The 20,413-nt window shown below is 36.9% G+C and overlaps 1 protein-coding gene across 4 annotated transcripts in view; it reads left to right on the top strand.

Moving 5' to 3' along the window:
- Positions 1-20,413, top strand: part of GSTCD (glutathione S-transferase C-terminal domain containing) — a 142,323-nt gene that overhangs the window by 112,935 nt on the left and 8,975 nt on the right. For 3 of the 4 annotated variants that reach the window (XM_034770903.1, XM_034770901.1, XM_034770904.1), the window contains exons 6-10: positions 4,675-4,790; positions 5,628-5,672; positions 7,347-7,475; positions 15,175-15,308; positions 17,578-17,608. In XM_034770903.1, the coding sequence (XP_034626794.1) occupies positions 4,675-4,790; positions 5,628-5,672; positions 7,347-7,475; positions 15,175-15,308; positions 17,578-17,608 (455 nt within the window). The remainder of the gene's footprint in view (positions 1-4,674; positions 4,791-5,627; positions 5,673-7,346; positions 7,476-15,174; positions 15,309-17,577; positions 17,609-20,413) is intronic. The other variant, XM_034770905.1, reaches the window with a different exon arrangement.

A 20,413-nucleotide genomic window follows, 5' to 3' on the forward strand; every position in this document is an offset into this window, starting at 1 on the left:
TTTTGGAATGGACCAGGTTGTTGTACCAAGTGGTAGATACTTAAATTAAAATCCAGGCAGTGGATGCTGCCAACCTTTTGACATGGGTATTCACCTTCTTCCTCCATATCTGGGGATATGTGCACAGACAGATGTATAACACATGCAATTGTTGCACACTCTGCTGTATTATCACCGTAGTCAGCATTTTTTTAAGAAACAAAGTGTAAAACAGAGGTTCTCAAACTGGGGGCCGGGACCCCTCAGGAGGTTGCGAGGTTATTACATGGGGGTTCATGAGCTGTTTTTAATTTATAAGGAGGGTTGCACTCAGAGGCTTGCTATGTGAAAGGGATCACCAATACAAAAGTTTGAGAACTACTGGTGTAAATGTTTCTAATGAAGTGCAGCTTAATATACTTTTTTGTCTCCTTTCTTTGGTATGGTTATAAAAAAGTATTTTTGTTTAAAGAGGAAAACAAATTAATAGATGCCCTTCACACTACTTCTGCAAATTTATGCACCCTGGATATGGAGTTCATGGCAGTCAAAGGAAGAATATGTGCATGAGTAATACATACTTAGCACCAAGCCTACTTAAAAAATTGTAGCAAGAACATTTTTCTTGCTGCATTTAGCTAATTGATAGATGGACATTTTTTAATTGTTGAAGTTAGCTGAACACTCTGTTAAAGTGGTATTCCTTCTGAGCAGGAAGCATATTTATTTACAGCTAACTGGCAGCAGGGCTGTCAGTTTTCATCAGCTACCTGGCAGAATTGTCTAATGAATGATGCTTGGTTTAATAATTGCATGGAAATTACTGTAAGCGGTATTGAATTGTGGATGTGGCTTGAAATGACAAATGATGTGTTTGTAGAAACTACTGACAGGCATGGGTAGCCATGACTTCAACTGTTGTGAGGTAAAATCTTCAAGGTGAAAATGACATGGTTTTCTATTAGAGAATAATTAGGTGTACAGTATTACCAGTATCTAGTGTCAAAAAATCATGAGCTGGGCTTCAAAAAACCATGCAATTTATAAAATATTAAATTTGGGGTTCTTTTTATTTACTTTCTGGTTTCTGAGACTTTAGGGTACACTGGAGTCATGTTTTCAAGCTTTTCTCCATTACCAAGAGGACAACAAACTTACTTAAAAAAAAAAAAAAAAAAAAAAGAGAAAACTGAGATATCCATGTAATCACATGAGTCCAGAAGCTGGAGCTTTAAGAAAACTATTTTGAGACTTGAGGTAAAATTGTGAGAATTGGCAACACTACATGTATAGTATGTCATTCAGTGGAAATTATTTCAGAATTAAAATTAAACAGGGTTAAGCTCTCAAACATATAGTTATTGAAATTTACCTACTCAAGAAAACAAAAGTGATATTGAACCAAAGTATATATGGAAAAATCTGAAAATATTTTTTGGGCACTGAGTGACTTTTTACAAGGCCTCTAATGTTGCAAAAAGGTGATGTCAAATTGTAAGTTTTCCAGCATGCTAAAATGTACTAATTCTCTGGGCCAAACCAAGAGGTCCTTTAATGCTGTGAAGGCTTTTATATTCCTCATCACAGGATGTGGATTAATAACAATGTTCAGCTCATGAATCCAAAAGAATTATTTTTGTTGTGACCACAAATGAAAAAGAAAAATAGAACCTGCTGGGCATGTATGGCAGGCTGTCAGCAGAGTTTTACAAAAGAGAAAAATGTTTTACTTTGGTGTTGAAATGTACTGTGAGAAAAGGTCACATTCTTCAAGAAGGTTTTACCTTGTAGGAGTAAACTTCAAAGAAAAAAGTGTCAGGAGACTGTCTTATTGGGCTCTAAGAAAAATATATATTGCTTGCTTCTAGATTCTAAGAAGACTAAGAAAGAATAGATGAATAGGAGTATTTAGGCATGCATGATTTAGTTCAATTAATGGTCTGTTGTACTCAGGGAAAGACTGGTGTTTCACTTGGCAACCATCTTAACATTCTATACAGGTTAAACCATAGTTTTCTGGATTTTTGTAGCAAGGACAAAATAGGAAAAAAGACCTGTTGTGTCTGGAGTTTGGTTTCCAATCCTAAAAGGAAAGTTGTGTGTATTGTTCATGACCATTTTTAGAAAGTGTAGTTGAGTCTTTCTTCCTTACATAACAAAATAAGAACAGCCATACTGGGTCAGACCAATGGTCCATCTATCCTTTCTTCTGACAATGGTTAATTCTAGGTGCTTCAAAGGGAATGAACAGAACAGGGCAATTATCAAGTGATCCATCCCCTGTCATTTAGTCTCAGCATCTGGCTGCCAGGGAAATGGGAAAAATATTCTTTAATATATTTTTGGAGGTTGTGTTTTTACCTTTTGATTTCATATCAAGAAGTACCAAATGTTAGAATATGTCATTGAGATATAATGTTACATAGGAATGATTTTAAAAAGCACAACAATATGTTCCTAACACAAAAGTGTAATTTATGTTTTCTTAACTTTCTCAATGCACAATTCAATTAAATTGTGTGAGGTGATTTATTGTTCTAGGCTAAAAAAAATGAAAAAAATGTAATCAAATGCCCAGATTATTGGATGAAATGCTATGCCTGGCACTAGTTCTCGTGTTACAAATGGGGACTACCACTTTTGATCAGAATGTGCAGAATTTCTTTGCATTTTTCTGACTTTGGAGCAAAAGTGCTTGTTTTTTTTTTAAAAAAAATCTCTTCCTTCACTTTGAAAGTAAGGCCCATGCTCTGCAGGAAATCAAGGACAGTGCCTGAATGACAACAAAAATGGTATAATGTTTATATTTAAGTTTCTGAGAAGCCAGACTGGGAAAAAGAAAATTACCCAAAGAGGGTAAGTTACATGCCAGGGGACTACTTGAGGACCTTTCATCAAAAGCAGCACTGTCTTAGATTGATTGTTTTGGAAAACCAAGAAAATTGGTTCTAGCCAAGCCAGGAATGGATTGTAAGCTATTTTCTTTCATTAGTATGTTATGGAGTTTCAGGCATCAGTACCAGACCAAAAAGAGAAATAAACATTCAACTTTTTGAAATTAGTCACAGTTCTCAAAATACTACTTTCTCTATTTCAGTAAGTAATTTTGAACTCTTACTTTCCTTTCTAGGCAGCTTAAAGTTATTTATAAACTCTGAAAGAATACTTTTAATGCAGAATATTTTTATTTAGCATAGATTAATACTGTACACATCTCAATATTATTGCTTACTGTACCATCTTCTACAGCTTTTTTCTGTTTTCTTTGCATAGATGGCATAGAATGTGCTACTGTAAGAAGTCGATCTTTTATATTTTAGTTGAAAAATAAGAACTAGATTGTGATACTCTTTTACCACAAGTAGATCCATTGACTTTACTTACCATGAGCAAAGATATCACAATCTACCCGTAAAGTTGGATTATTTAATTAAAAAGACATTGCCCCAATTTGGTAGGGGAAAGAGGAGCTGCTCCTGCAGATGTGGTGATCAGGAAGCTTACATTTTCTTTTGAAACATGCTAGAAGTCATTATTTGGTACTTTGCTCTTGTAGTAAGTTATCCTTAAAACTCTGTTCCCTTAATTCTGAGCAGAAGCTTATTTTTTGTAAACTAGACAAGCAAGGAATATTGCAGAAAAATAAAGAGACAGATCTGTTCAGTGGTTCAACTCCAAACAAAGCCTGCAGTTCGTAAGCAATATCTAGCACACACAACCATAATGCAAAGCTCAAAGAAGGCCCAGTATTTATATATCTGAGAATGTGGAACAAAGTAATCACACATGATGTGCATGAAAATTTAATGAGAAGAAAACAGAAGGAAAAGTTGTCTACATTTTCTTCTTACCTCAAAGATTAGCTTATGAATGGCATTTTGTAGAAATGTCTACAGCTCAGAATATTTTCTGAGCAAAGGGATGTTATGGACTTTTTCTTCATCTGAACAAATAACAAGGTCCCTCAACAGTTCATTAGTTTCACTGATACAAAGAATATGTTTGGAATATCTAAATGTTAGCCAAACAAATTAATTCCATCTCAAGAAGCTATTTCATGGCCTTTATCAAGTACTGTTGAAAGCAGCGAGGCTTTAGTTTTCTTTTGTATGGAGTTAGGACATTCCAGTTGTTCTACAGACAGCTACAAGTAACATCTTATTCTACAAATAGAGTCATTTAAATACATGGGGACTACTTGTAGTGTAAGGTGGTACTCAACATGATTGAGAGTATCACAATCTAAGACAAGGTGCTTAAAGACCACACGTGATTTTATCCTGTAAAATCTCTGATCTGAGTCAAAGCTCAGTTTCTGAGCCTGAGTCACTGGGTGAAAATACACTTTAAGGTAGAGTTGGAGGGTTTGATTACTATATAACAACAATTCACTTCAGTTTTTAATTGATGGTGTGCAAAGCCATCTGGGTGCCTTAACAGGAACAACATGAATACATAGTTCCATAATGTGCTAAAGAAATATGTTGAACAATTTAAAAATATTTAGGCTGAGATTTTCAAATCTGCCAAATGTGATTTGTTGTCTAAATTGTCTAGACAGCTTGAAAATCTCATCATTAATTGTTAGGATTTCCAGTACGGTTTTCTTATAACTATTTAGAAAGTTAGAAATATTGTGGAATAGTTATTAAAAATTAGTCAACATCAATTTATTTCCTTTGTTGTCATCCTCAGGAAAGATGTCCAGTGATCGTGCTCTGAGGAAACAGCAGCAATTGAATAATCTGGTGTCCATGGTGACAAAATTATCTAAACCCGGAGATGTAGTTGTGGATTTTTGCAGTGGAGGGGTAATGTATGTTCTCTATATAAAATGCAACTTTATTGGGTTTTTTTTGTCTTTTACAATTCCAGTAGGATATGACTACAAATCAGAGTCCCATGGCGGATGGTCCTTTCAGGGGAGTCACGGACCAGCCTACCTGTGACAGGTTCCTGTAAGGGAGAACAAGCCAGTTTAGACTCACCTGCAAATAATTAAATCGCTAGACAGCTGTCTGGCAGCTAATTAGTTAATGAGCCTGATAAAAAGTTACCGGGGCCCTGTTAAGGTGGATGCTAAAGGCTGGAAGCTCCTGAGGACAAGAGCTCCCATGAGAGCTCAGTAGACAAGTTCACCAGAGAAAGAAGCCTGGAAAGTGTGCTCCTAGAGAGAGGAGCCTGGCTGTTCAAATACCTGTAGAAAACAGCTTCAGGTGAGTGCTGCAAGGAATAAAGGTAGAGACTGAACTGAACCCAGCCCCAGGAAGGAAGGCTGAGGTCTCTGACTTCAGGAGAGTGAAGACCTTTAAGTGACAGCCTGAGGCTGGAGCGGAGAGAAGGAAGAGACTTTATTTTGGGGGTATATTTAGAGTCAGTGTAGACCCCAGTGAGGACTTTGAACTGAGTTGAGTTATTTAAGAGTACAGAAGAAGGTTACCTGTTGACTGAGGAAGGGTGCCTGCATAGCCACCCTGAGAGCTTGAGGTGGTGGCTCTTGAGGCTGCCACATGATACAGGGCAAAGGTACAGACTTTGGAATCTGAACTGCTTTTACAAAGACACTGTCACTCTTGAAGGGGGTCATCGTGAAGGGGGTCAGCTGCATGGGGTTTGAAAAGTGACTCATGTTTTTGTGGTTTTCACAGGGCCATGTAGGAATTGTTCTTGCTCACATGTTGCCATCATGCCAGGTAAAGTCTCAATAAAAATATATGGACAATGCAATTTTCCAGACTTCGATAATTCACAACTTAAAAAAAAAAAGCCACTAGATGGAAACCACAAAGACTGCTTTAACAGTGATGATTTAGAGACTTTATTTAGGTTTCAGAGTAGCAGCCGTGTTAGTCTGTATCAGCAAAAAGAACTGGAGTACTTTTGGCACCTTAGAGACTAACAAATGTATTTGAGCATAAGCTTTCGTGGGCTACAGCCCACGTCATCGGACGCATAGAATGGACTTTATTTATACAATAATGTGAGGCTCTGAATTTGTGCATATATCAATATTTGTTGTACTACAGAATTGTGCGGTGTGTGTCACCCATGAAAAAGATAGTTTAGAAGAAGCAGCTTTCAAAAGATGCTAGTAACAGTGCCAAGTCCTCAGGGCCTGATCATCTCATTGGTGATTTAAGTACAAGCTTAACTTGTAGCAGCACATGGATAATTGTATCCCTGTACAGCAAAGTACTTACGTACATGTTTAAGTTCTCTGCTGAATTGAAGTGTTGAATTGAAGGCTCCCTGGAAGAGCCACTGCCCCACTTTTCTGACCCATCCTAATCTGACTCCCCAACTTTCATACACTCATGACAGCAAAAAAAGATAAGCACTGCCTTCCCCTTTGAAGGCAGCTCTGTCCTAAGTCTTGAGAAGATGTTTCCTTCATTGTGCAGGAAGTGAACTTGAAAGGGTTGGTTCACTTTCAGCCACTTGAAGCGTGAATAGCAGGGTTCTGACAATAAATAACATTGGGAACTAAAACCTGTAACTGCTCACCAGCCCCATTTCCTCAAACTTGTGTGGAGATTAGATGCAGCCTATACTTAGGGCCTTTGTTTTTGGTTTTTATTTTATTTAATTTTTCCTGGGAATTTATCTGTGTTTATTATTACAACAACAAAAACAGGTGAAAATCAGTGTAAAAACTATTAACATTTTTTCTGGGAAAATAGGGTCTATTTTGGTGGATGGAAGGATGGGGGAAAGTATTCAATTGAATTCCGTTCTTCAAAGCGTTAATCTATGTGATTTGCTGCAGAACTAAAACAGAATTCAAAACACAATGCCATCTGTGAGTTTAAGAAAACAATATATCTCTAATCCCCAAATAAAACTTTTCATTTGAATAAACAATTTACTGTTGTAGACTTAGAACTATTAGCCTATAAATATTTACATGTAATAAGTGGGCCATACCATTTGTAGCACATACACCCAACTTCATCCTTTTCTGCTGTTTTTGTTTTTTAAAACTTTTGAATACTTCCTTGTGTTCTGAAACATATTCTGATACAGATCTTTGTTTTCTTCCTGTTTTAGTGTGTTAAATCTTTAAACAGTTATCTGCTAAAAGCTTGAAAAGTGTACATGATGGGCGTGAGATTCGTCAGTACGTTCAGATGCGCACGCACTTCAGAGCTTGTGTGTGTGCCTGTTTGTTATTTGCGTGTATTCTCTAGACTAATACATATAGCCTTACTTCAACAGGCAGCTTTGAATTTGGGGGAGATCTCATCACCAGTCTCAAGAAATTAAGTAAAGATTTTACACCAGAATTTTGGGGTACTGCATAGCAAGTATCATTTTATTTTGATTTTAGAGCAATACTGCTGACTTATTTTCCTTTATGTGAAATCCAGGTGGTGCTGATAGAAAATAAGGAGTTGTCATTGGTACGTGCTAAAGACAGAAGTGATGAATTAGGATTACAGAATATTTGGTTCATTCAAGCAAACCTGGACTATTTTAAAGGAACTTTTAATATTGGGGTAAGTGATTGATTTTTCAACTTTAGAGTCTACTGATTATTAAGAAAAGATGTTTCCTTCTGTAGGTGATTAAGTATACTTACAAAAAGTCCTGTGGCACCTTAAAGACTAACAGATGTATTGGAGCATAAGCTTTGGTGGGTGAATACCCACTTCGTCAGACGCATTTGTTGCTTTTTACAGATCCAGACTAACACAGCTACCCTCTGATACTATACTTACAAACAATTCCAATACTTGGGAATATGAAGCCAGGCATTTCTGATTCTATACAAACTTTTGTTCTATCAGCAGGAAATCAGCTTTGAATGTATTACAGTTAGGAGATAAGGTAATATTATCCCCCTATTCTTAGTTGTTTGTTGAGTGATCACACTATTCTCTGCAATGTGCAAAACCCAGATGGAGGAAGATATTCTTGTTCCAAAGGGTTTGGTGTCTCAGAAGATAACTAAAGTATATTAGCATTGTGTGATTATATGGTGGAGATGTATTGTGATGTAGCAGGGTGAGTATTTTTGTTTGTTTTTTAATTAATCATAGCACTTCAAGCTTAGAGTGATTCGTTAAAGAACAGTACTTTAAGGAAGGATTTGAAGATGGAAAAGCAATATTCACTGCACCAGGACTCAAGGTGGTGTGAAAGGTGCAGCATGGAAGATGGTGTAAAGAAGTCCATCTTTATATGCAGTGATGTGAACTTTAGAAATATTTTCAATAGAGAGAATTCAGAGAAGGATACCAAGGGGTAGTCAAGTATAAGGTGTTTGCAGAGTAAAGTGGGAATAATAAGGCAAGATCAGAGTGGAGATATGAAAGGCCTCAAAGGTCAAGATCTTTAAAGAACTTAAATTTGATGCAAAGTTGAAAAGGAACAAGTGGATATGCATCAGAGTGAGTGAGAGGGGGAAAGGTTGCATTTAAAGGCCCAGACTTTATACCCAGGCTGGAATACTCGTAGTTTTCAGTGTTCTGACTACCATACAAGTCACCCATCCTGCAGGCCTGTCCTGGCTGCAGCTTAGGCTGCTTACATAACTGCAGGTTTGTGGTTCATATGGCTCAGTGGTGCATCCTCCAGTGCTTTGCAGTGTGTTTTTGTTTTGTTTTTCTTTAATCTTGTAATTCAAGGAGCAAGTATGAAGGGTTGATTATTTAGGCCCATTCATTTCCAGCTATACAGCTGAACTATTTGTGCTATGGTGTTTTTCCAAAAGCCAGAATCTTCTTTATAATTTACTTCTATCCAGAACTTGTACACAAAACACACACCTGTAGTTCATCCTTTAAATTAATCACTAGTTTTTGCATTCAGTGTAATCTTTGTTCAGTTTTTCTGTTATTGAGATTGAGGCTAAATTAAATGTTCCTATGAGAGTTGTATTTTATAGGAGTATGTGTTATACTTCTGAGGTTTGTGGCTAGAGGAATTTTACAAGGTATGTCAGAAGATCTTCAGCTGAAAATTATTCAAGTCCTGATCTTTGTTCATGTTTCAGTGACTTGATTATGTAAGTTATTTACTAAGAAAACCTGGAGCATTGCTTTTTTATTGGGTCCAATGTCACTTTAGAAGTTTTAGCCTGGGCTCTAAGACTGCTGTATAAGATGATGTGCTACTCTTCGCTTCTCAGGATGAGGTCATTTCTCCTAGATAGTCTGGTTCACTTCAGACTCAAACTGGCTAATTTTGCCTTTGTGGAACAGAAGTGTAGTGCAAATATTTCACATTACGTACATTGGCACTCTTATTTCATAGGTAATAATCATGTTCCATTAACAAAATTGTTATAATTTGCAAATAACTATTAACATGACGTAACAGCCAAGCTGCATCGTTACACAGAAATAAAACAATATAGAAATAATTGACAACTGATATTGTTCTTGAAAGATTCTAGAAAGACTTTCTCAAATGTAATAATTCTATGTACCCTGAATCTGGTTGATTAGGAAGGAAGTATTTTAAAAAAAGAACAGGAGTACTTGTGGCACCTTAGAGACTAACAAATTTATTAGAGCATAAGCTTTCGTGGACTACAGCCCATTTCTTCGGATGCTACTCTGAAACCTGAAGTATTTTAAGTTTCTCGTGGCATATTATTTGAATACTGTTTGTATAGTTCATAAAATGGCATAGCAGCAGCACAGACTACTTGACAGTGTTTGCATATAGAACATTTTAAACCAATCCACCCCAACTCAAATGTTCTTTAAGCATTGTGTAACTTTGTTGTGCTCAATGAAATATTCCTGATTGAGACAGTCATTGGTCATGACTGAGGATAAACATGGAAGTAGGCAGTTCAGTTTGTTATTATGGACATCCAGATGAATATCAAAATAAAGATTGTTTTTGTTATCACTGCAGAAAATAACCAGTCATGGTTCATTTTGTTGCTGTATATTATGTACTTGGAAAATAAGGCAGAGGCAAAAAATGACATTTTGTATAAACCTGATAAAGAAGTCTTGACCTGTCTGGATTTTTATTAGTAGGTAATATGTGTAATTGTTTTGAGCTACCTTCAGATAAAGTTGTGCTGTTCTATTTGGCTGCTAGCTTATTGTTAACGTCACATTTTCAAATGTGAAGTTAAGAAGAACTTGTCTGCCAAATAATTCCTCTTATTCATCAGATCAAATTGCAATATTTTAAATGCATGGAGTAATGAAAAACAGGGTTCCAAAACAGAGTATTCTAATATATGATCTAATTCACGCTACTAAGCACAGCAAAGGTCTGGAGTCTGTAAGTAGGAATTGCTAAGCTGAATTGCTTGGAGTCCAAATTTAAATATCAATATTCAGAATACCCCTTAAGCTCTTAGCTATTTTTAATGATGTTTGTTATTTTGTAGCACTGATACTGTCAGAGCTGACCTAAGCAAAACAATTGAAAAGTTTGGCTTGGTTTTTCTGGTGCATTAGATTCTCTTTCAATCTGGCAAAGATACAGAAAAGAATGAAAGATTAAAGAGAAATATGGTCTCCTGAAAAGTCCTCCTTTTCCTGCCACTTGTCTGCAGATGATAAACCATGCTGAGGTGTCCCGACGTTCAGGACATGTAATGCACAGAAGTATTCTCACAGCATGTAGACATGCACTATCGCTACATCACTGTGTTGCTTCGGTGTTTGGGGAGGAGTCTCCATCATTATACTGTAATATATACATTAAGGACTAAATGAATTAGTTGTGCAGATTAATGTGAAATCCAACAGAATAGGACATCATGACAAAACTCCATATTGGATGTTATTAATGATAACCAGTTTTCAACTGTGTGGATTCTGCTGAGCTGAAAGGAGAAGTCAGTTGGCTTAAAGGTTATGCAGGATCAGTACAATAATTCTCTATACATATTAGTTAGCAGCAATTAATTGTTTCTTTTATATGTATCAGATCTGTGTTTTAGCACTACACTGAAAGAAGAGCTCCTACCCCGCAGAAGGGAACTGGGAGAGGACAGGAATTAGTCAGTGTTGAACCTGGTAGCTGTGATTTTTAAAAATCTTCTCTTGTTTTTAAATTATTTTTGTTCAGCTACTTTGTTTTTATATACAATGATGAACAGTCTGTTTGATACAGCTGTAACACCTTTTCCTACACTAACAAGCATATTTCTGATCCTTCTGTGTGCAGCTGTATTAACTACTACAGGTACTGATTGGTTGCTTTGTTCACTGAGCTTACATAAAGCAATTTGCAGACAACAGTAGCACATCTGTTTTATTTTGTTTTTACACAAATTTGGGATTTAAGTTATTTTACCTTCTGATTTCTGTAGTCAAAAATCTTATTGTGAACCTTTAAATGTGAGTTTAAACCTTGTTTCAAAACTGCTATGCTAAAGACTAATTAAAACACATTTATATAAGCACACACAAATGCATATCTGTGTGCAGAATATTCAATTAAAGGGAGAACATGCTGTAATTTCTCCAGTGCTCAGAGACCATAGAGAAAATTAACAACCATTAAAATGGGCACCTATTGTGCTCAAGTATTTGAGCATATATGGTACTTTTCTCCTCTACATGTGAATGGCTTGTATCAGTTGATATCCCTAGCCTTAATGTTCTTTTGATGTAGTCGATTGTGGGTGGATATTTTTCCATAGTATCTAGGTTTACGTTTTATAGTGATGGGGAGGAATTTATTTAATACTGGTCTTGGTAATACACTGACTGGAATCCTGTATAATTATTTCATGTAATCCCATAACAAGATCTACCATTTATGTGGATACTGTGTATGATTAACTTGCCTTTGTCAAAATGGTAAAGTCAATGTAATCAGTCAGTAGTAGCTACCTATGTCCCTGTAACATATTTGTTTAGGGCCAGATTGTTTCTGGCCCCTGTATGGGTACATAATAGGGAATGGCACATGGGACTCTTCCCTGTACACGAACCAGGTGCTTCCTTCATACGGGCCAACCCCAGTAGCAATCTCTGAGTTCCAGTGAGTGAGGGAAATGCTCTGTGGTGCGCTATTCACTCCAAAGAGCATGGAGAGGATATAGGGTTATGACTGGTCATGGAGGGGATTGCACACTGGGGTGGTGCAGTGGGTGTGCGCCTCCTGAATCCTGGGAAGCTCCAGGACAACTAAGGCACTGTGGTTCCACGCTGCCTCAATGCCAAGTTGTGCATTAGTGGCACAATCTGGCCTTTAATTTTTAAAATTTAGTTTGGTAACACAAAGATTGTGACAGACTGGCAAATTTTATATGGATATGATTATTTGTAGTGAGAGAGTGCCCAGAGGCCCCAACCAAGATCAGAGCCCTTATTGTGACAAGCACTGTACAAACACATAGTGAGACACAGTTCCTTCCCAAGGGCTCTTACAGTCTAAGTAGACAAGACAGACAAAGTAGGAAGGTTAGACACAAAGTGTTGAGCACCCAGCATTTGAAATCAAAATCAAATCTTGGTAAGGTTTCTCAAGTGGTACACCTGGGATCACTAGTCACCTTTGAAAATCTTGGCCATGACCTGTAACTTTTTTTCTCAGACCTCTGCAATACCAGGATGCAATATCAACATTAAACACTGTGTGATAATGAAAATTTGATTTCCTTACTTTTGTCATAGCTTTAGCTATCTTTTTATGGAGCCCTAACTAGGCATTTTAGTGCCTGGAGCAAGCAAGCAAGCATATTTGCGCCTCCCACCATTTTTTCCTTATTTTTCCACCCAGAGATGATGGGGGGGGCACCCAGGGTCACATGCCCCCACCCCCAGTTTTTTTGGTTGGACCCCCCCAACCCAGACAGGTTGGGTGGCCCACTGCAGTGAGTCAGGTGTTGGAGGTGGTGCTCCCTCCCTGAGCCCCGTTGCTGCAGGGTCGGCCCAAGTCAAGCCCTGCCAGACCGGGGCTTTATGTGTCGCCTCTGTTTCTGCCCCATTTTTCCACCCTCAGCAGCTTTATGCGGCTGCCCCATTCATCCTGCCCTGGTTACGGCCCTGTCTTTTTGTATCCTTTTGTACGGTTTCCACTCTTGTTATTGTTTCCATGTATCTACAGATTTCAGTGCAATGAAGCAAATCACAGAGCCAAAGTTTTTTTTAGGGAGAATGGAAAAGAGTGATTTCCTTTTCTCTACAGCAGCTGTGGCTAGATTTTGAGCACTGCTGAGAACCTATTAGTCATCTGGAACTCAAATCTCTCAAGATCAAGGCCATAAATTGTTCCTGAATTTCTGTGCATAAATCTAGTCTACTTTACCAACTAATCTATCCATAGAATGTGTGTTCAGGTTTTTATAACATGCTCACGTAGTACAGAAAGTTTCGAAATATCACCGTGGTATGTCACCAGTCTCTCTCGTCAGTTTTAGATGGTTGAAATGTTTCATCTTGCATATTATAAGCAGTGTCCCTCAAGGAGGAATGGAATTTAATCCACTTGAGCCCAATATACAAAAGGTCACATATTGGAAAACTGATCTAAGATCAAGGCTTCAGCACCTGAGAATCGAATTTAATTATTCACAGATCAATGTATGTCAAGAAATACTAACAAGTCAATACAGTCACAGAAAACATCTTAACTACTAATTATAAATCACAACCAAACCCTCAGCTCACCACTCAGACCGCATACTAGTTTTTACTATTTGTCTGTTAAAGATCTGCTGACCTCCTATGAAACACTTTATAGAAGCAGTTCTATCTTATTTCTTTTTTTTTGTTTCGTCCCAGCACTTAAAGGAATTTTAACGAATGACTAAAAATGGTGGCTGATTAGCATTAGGAGAATCTGAGAAATTTGTTCTGGATTGTTTTGCTTTCTTTATTTTCTGTTAAGAAAATGTAAATGAGAACATGATCTTTGTGCCTTAAGGGTTCATTTGTTCCTGTTGCTTGTTCTCCAAATGAAATCACAGTTTGTGATGTAATTTCCATCTTAGCCAATCATGTAGTCAAACAGAATTGTAATATTATGTTAGGAATGAGTAGGAGGAACAGATTAATATTTAAGGCAGAAAGCCTGTTTTATGCACAAGTTCCTATAGAGAGAAATATATAAACAAAATGTTGATATAAGGAAAATTTATTTCTGTAAATTCCCATTTTTTTAAAAGCTACAGTTTTGTCCCTTATGATTAAGGCTAAGTTTTTGTCATGGATATTTTTAGTAAAAGTCACAGACAGGTCACAGGCAATAATGAAAAATTCACGGAAGCCCGTGACCTGTCCTTGACTTTTACTAAAATACCCATGACAGCCTGCTGTTCTTCCCGATGTGCCTAGCCCACTCTTTGGGCTTAGGGGTGGATAAATGAATCCACCTCCTCCTTCCCCTTTTGTGTCAAAGGAACTGACCTGCTTTCCACAGTGAGTGTAGTTATGACTAGCACTTGCAGAGATGTGAGGGGTGGACCCTCCTTGTGTATTTCACATGCGCACACACTCAGAATCTGGCCTGTCATGATTAAATGACATGCTAAATGTTTTTTCCTGGTGTACAAATGCATCTCGAAAGAAAGAAAATTACAATGGAATGACAAAATCTTTGCCTGCTTATAGTCTCTGACAAACAAATACCTGTTTACCAAATACCTCAGCTAAAAAGGTGCTGTCTCATAAACCTAAATTTGATTAAATATATTTTTCCTCTTTCTTGGCTTTACAGAAACCAAATAGTCGAAAGTGTGTTAAGATTTTCTTTCAATGAGAAATGATACATAATATGACCTATATGTGTGTTCCTGATTATTGTATTTCACACATTGTTTTTATTATAAAATCTAGCTTTAAAATATTTCTGTACATTTCTAAGGATTTCTTACTTGGACTGAAATTCTTCACTAACCAGAATGAGAGTTTGTTTTTAAATGTATTTTATCTTCAGTTGAGTTGGTATGGTATGTACCTACTGTAAAATGTGATTGGCAAGTAACTTTAGTTCAGCATCTATAGCTTCTCCACCAACATGAATGGTTCATGAAGTTCCTTTGGCATTAAAATGAGCAAAAGAAATGTCTGAGAGAGCCATGAGGCACACAAGCTGAGTGGTTGGGAATAGGCTCTTGCCTCACCAGGTAGCTTGCACTGCAGTGCATGGGGAATTTTCTTGAGCTCTTTAGATGTTCAGGTTATTCAGTCAGCCAGAAAAGTGTTAAGAAATAGAGTTGTAAGTGAACAGAACAATGCTGTTAAGGTTTCCTTTTTTTATATATTTTAGGTGGCTCTGCATGCTTGTGGCGTGGCAACAGATATGGTGATTGAGCACTGCATCAAGGCTCATGCAGCCTTTGTCATCTGCCCTTGCTGTTATGGTTTCATTCAGAAAACAGTGAAATTTACATTTCCACGAAGGTGAAGAATCTAGTTGTACAAGGGACTGGAAATGTAAAGTTAAATTTGCACTATAAAGAGGGGGGGAAATCAAAAGTATGTAAATGGACAATTAATGTCACCCAAAGAATCTTAACCCTGCCCCATAAAGTTGCTGTGTCAACACTGAAAAACTATATGTTGACTTTAACTATCCAGGAGAAACAGGTTCTCCTCATCAGTGACCACAAAAATACCTACAGCCTTCTTTCCAGAAATACATACTCGACTGAGAAAGGGGATACTTACTAATTCCTGGATCAGTGTTAAAACAGCTATTCATCACAGTTCACAAAAATTTTATATGCCACCAATTATATATGTGTTGTTAGATACAGTGCTAGTGAATCAACATGTACTGTACTAACTTCCAAATCCAAAATAATGAATTTATGGAAATTTCATGAAAACAGTAATGGGTAATGAGATGTGTGTGTGGTAGGGGGGAGTATCACATTCAGTCCTAGACACACAATACGTATGCAGTCAGTTACAATGGGACTGATTGACAAATATGTTACTGCAGTTCACCACCAGTGAAACCCCATTGATTTTGGGGGATTTACACTGGCATAAAACTAAAGTAATAACTGGTCAATCAAGCCCTCTAATCTAAGGTTAATCTTTTGATATTTCTACCACAAACTGTACTTATTGTCTTCTCCAGATTTAAGATGTCCATGATCATAACCCTTAGGCTTTGGCCTTTTTAATGCCCTTGGTCCAAAAATAACACATCTTAGGAAGTAGGTATATGGGAATGAAGGCTAGAGTGTTTCAGGACAGAGTTAAGATTGAGTAGCTTTAATAGTGTATTTTCATACTTTCAGACTGGTTTATGGTTTTAAGTAGACTCTTACCTTTTGAATTTCCAAGGTTATAAAATTTGGGTTTTATTAGAAAATACACCACTCTTTGGGTCTATATTGTCTGACATAAATAAATCTTTCTATCTTAAAAGGGATTCATCAACCTAAAAATAATATATTTTTGTTTGAAAATATTTTTCTTACTACTTTTACAAGAAACATCTAAGATTGTTGTAACTAAATGTGATTAAAGAATAACTATTTGTTTTTTCAGTTTGATTACTTTGTGCATTTGACAGCACTTTATGTTCCCCCAGTTTTGTTCTATATCCTGTATAGTATGTTTCCTCTTTTGTTTGTCTCCATCTTTCACATAGCAAGAAGGAAGAAAAAATATTAAAAAAAACAGGATAATACAACTGTAAAGTTGCAAAAATGGGCAGAGGGATTTAGGGGCAGATATAATATTAGAAACTACTTTCAACTTATTTTTTAAAGGTCGACTAGATGCTATCATTTAACTTCAAGTTAATTACAATTTTAGGCTGGAAATTAATTAAGGTTTGTGAAGATGTTTGAGAACTTTTGCTCCAAGGTGCTGTAGAAATGCACAGTGTTATGTTTTTTATTAACATTTACCATTTTAAAGGCTCTAAAGCACATAAGAGACTATCTAGCTCTCAGTGCAGCAATTCAGCCTTGGGACTACAGTTTAATTTTCTTAAAGTTGGTAATATTAGAAAACATTCCACAATAACTGGGCATAAAGTATTTAATTCAATTCTAGTGACAAATAATGCAGTTTTATGGTATGGCAGACACAAAAGGCATGTGTGTATATACCGTAGGGCAGCGGTTCTCAAACTTCATTGCCCTGCAACCCACTTCTGACAACAAAAATTACTACGTGACCCCAGGAGGGGGTACCAAAGCCTGAGCCCACCCAAGCAGAGGGGGGTCAAAGCCCGAGCCCCACCGTGGTGGGCTTCATCTTTGGCCCCAGGTGGTGAGGCTTGGGCTTTGGCTCCGGGCCCCAGCAAGTCTAACACCAGCCTTGGTGACCCCATTAAAATGGAGTCGTGCCCCACTTTGGCGTCCCGACCCACAGTTTGAGAACTGCTGCTGTAAGGGATATACGTGGCTATGATGTAGAGTATTTATATAAAATATGGACAAAGCTGGTTTCATAAAAATGTGTAGTATTTATAATGGTTAAAGAAAAAACTTCAATAAATAGTACAATAAAACATAAAATTACATATAATGTGCCTTTTCTACTCAAGTGAACTAAAGCTGTCATATTTTCTGCTTCTGAATACAGCTTCACAGCCTCAAGATAAAAATATTTTGTTTAAAATTCAATCAAGTGTTTAAAAATTACTTCTGTTTTCAATCTTGGTTATTTCCAATGTTGATTTAATCAATCTCCTTTTCTGTTTCAGTCATCGGTTCAAGGAAGTTTTATCCTATAAGGTATGTAAAGGTATTTCTGTGGTTAGATTTTCTTTTTGTGCCCTTTTCTGCATTTCCCCTGTGGTTTGTAGTGGAATGAATTTATCTTTTAATTATGAGGATGAACACACAATGTAATAATGTTTAGTAATTCAGATCTACTCACATTCCTTCCACTTTTTAAAAAAGGATTATTTTCAGTAAAATAAAATCAGATGATTAACCATAAAAGAACTTTATCCCTTAGTAAAGATAAGTAAAACACCCCTAAGATTCATGTTTTGACATGTTTAATTTAAAATTTTCTGGATACCACTCATTTTATAGACTTTGTATAAGTATTGATTGTTCTTAGGTATATAGACCTAACTAAATGTATATTTATTTATTTATTTACTAAATGTATGTTTTGTATACTGCTTGCTTCTAGAGAACTCATTTTCCAATAGCTCTTATCTGAAAAATATTTAAAGAACTAGCTTTTTCTGTACAGCAACCTATTAAAGACAATACAATCTATTGTAAGCTTCAGATTTTTCTCTATTTAATGATAGTGCTTCTCCTTAATGTGCACCTTGAGCATTGGATAGGCACTTTTATAAATAGGAATAAATCATAAATACAATTCTTTACTAAGATTGTTTTAGCAATTATTTTAATTAAAATGGCTTTCTAAAGTACTTAATATACATTTTATATGTCATATTTGATTTAAGATGAGTTTAAAATGTCATTGATCAACAAACCTTTGAATAGTTGTATTACTCTTTCTCTAATCATTCTTCTGTGTGTGACTGGGTGTAGTGTTAACTAAAAATTTTTATTTCAAAATAAGAGGACTTTTTGTTCAATAGTGAATTCTCATTCATGGACGAATGGATTTTACCATTTCTTTTGCCTAAATTTGCTTCATTATATGTAATTCTTGAGCCAGTTCTCACCTCTTCTGTAATCAGAGATGATATGGGGGGTCACGCAGGGTAACATGCCCCCTCAGATTTCTGCCAGGGCTTATATGCCCTTCCCTGAATCCTGCTGCATACCACCAGAACCTATAAATTCTGCCCCCTCTTGCCTTCTCCCCCTGCACAATATAGAATCATAGAACATCAGGGTTGGAAGGGACCTCAGGTGTCATCTAGTCCAACCCCCTGCTCAAAGCAGGACCAATCTCCAGACAGATTTTTGCCCCAAAACCCTAATTGGCCCTCTCAAGGCTTGAACTCACAACCCTGGGTTTAGAAGGCCAATGCTCAAACCACTCGCCTCTGTCTGTAATGATCCTGTATTTGGAGGACCTACCTTGGAAATGCTCACCAGCATTTTTCCTTTGTCTTCTCAGATCTCCCTGTGGACATCTTAGGTTTCTTGATGTTACACAGTAACTTAACTGCAAAAAGTCCCTGAACCTTGAGAAACCTCCTTGAACTTGAACAGTAGGAAGAAAAAATCACGTTCCTTTCAGTCCCTAGCAATAAATAAATAAATAATAAATAATCTTAATATCTGTGTCAATGTCACTTTTAAAGTACTTTTACGAACTCCTTGTCAATGTTGTAAAAGTTTTTTGGGACAGATTTACAAATAAGTTAAGTCTGAGGACTGTTAGGTTGTCACATGCATTGTAGTTGTAGCCGTGTCGTCCCCAGCATATTAGAAAGATGAAGTGGATGAGGTAATATCTGTTATTGGACCAACTTCTGTTGGTGTGAGAGGCAAGCTTTCGAGCCACACAGAGCTCTTCTTCAGGTCTGGGAAAGGTATTCCAAGTGTCACAGCTAAATGTTAACTACTTATGCTAAACAATCTGTTCAGATAGCTATAAGCATTTTTATATATCATATTAATATATTGGTTAAAATTATTGGCTAGTGACTAAAGTTCAAATGTGGTGGGCAGACATTGCCTGTGTCCTTTAGTTCCCATCTTAAATTCATTTTTCTTATCTTCCTTTGAGAGATCCAAGGAGACATCAAGAAGAATGACAATTCCCATATAATGATAAATCTGATTTTTTTTAAACCAATTTACTTTATTTGTACCTAACAAGACTTATAATAGACCAACAGGGATATAGCCTCTCTATGTCCATGGAATCCATTCACTGTTGGTCACCTTGGTCTATCTGCTATCATTTTACTTTTCTGATGGGAACATTTTGCCTTGATTCATTAGAGTTTAAAATTGCAAAACTAGGGCTATGATGGTTGTAGGCTTGCACCAAAAGACACTCAGAGGCCACATTTTTTCATCTTTCCCTGAGGGATGGTTGGAAGGTAGGAACCAAACTATTTCACATATTTAGCTTTGACAGTTTAGCAGAATTTGCTCTGTCCAGAGAGCAAGTTAACTACATGAAAAGCAGGATAGTTTTAATTATGATGTTCGTTGTCCTGATAATGACTGCACCATATCTACCATCAGAAAATGTGACAGGTTGCTATTTTTTTGAAGGGGAAATTATATAGTCGTTACCTGGACAATAGTTAAACTTTCAGGTTGTCTTCACAGAAAAGTGAGATGTTTGTGTATTCACAAGCCAGTCCTCATTTTTCAAGTTAGTTGAGTGATAATGCTTACCTCAGAGTTCAGATCTGGTTTGACAGGCTGCAGAACTGGCAGGGGCAGTGGGCTCTCTGGGTTGGGTGGGGTAACCAGATGAAGGCAGGGAGCTCTGTTGTATGCTCATTCTTTATATGAGAAAACTGAGCTGAGCCTGTTTCTTTAGAGACTTTTAAGTTTGAGTGTGGCCCCATACCCTACCTAGGCTATGTTACAGCCTGAAATATAGTAGCTACCCTTTATTCATTCACTGAAATGACAACT

Source organism: Trachemys scripta, chromosome 5 (genome assembly GCF_013100865.1).
Source record: "Trachemys scripta elegans isolate TJP31775 chromosome 5, CAS_Tse_1.0, whole genome shotgun sequence".
In the NCBI taxonomy this organism is placed as follows: Eukaryota; Metazoa; Chordata; order Testudines; family Emydidae; genus Trachemys; species Trachemys scripta.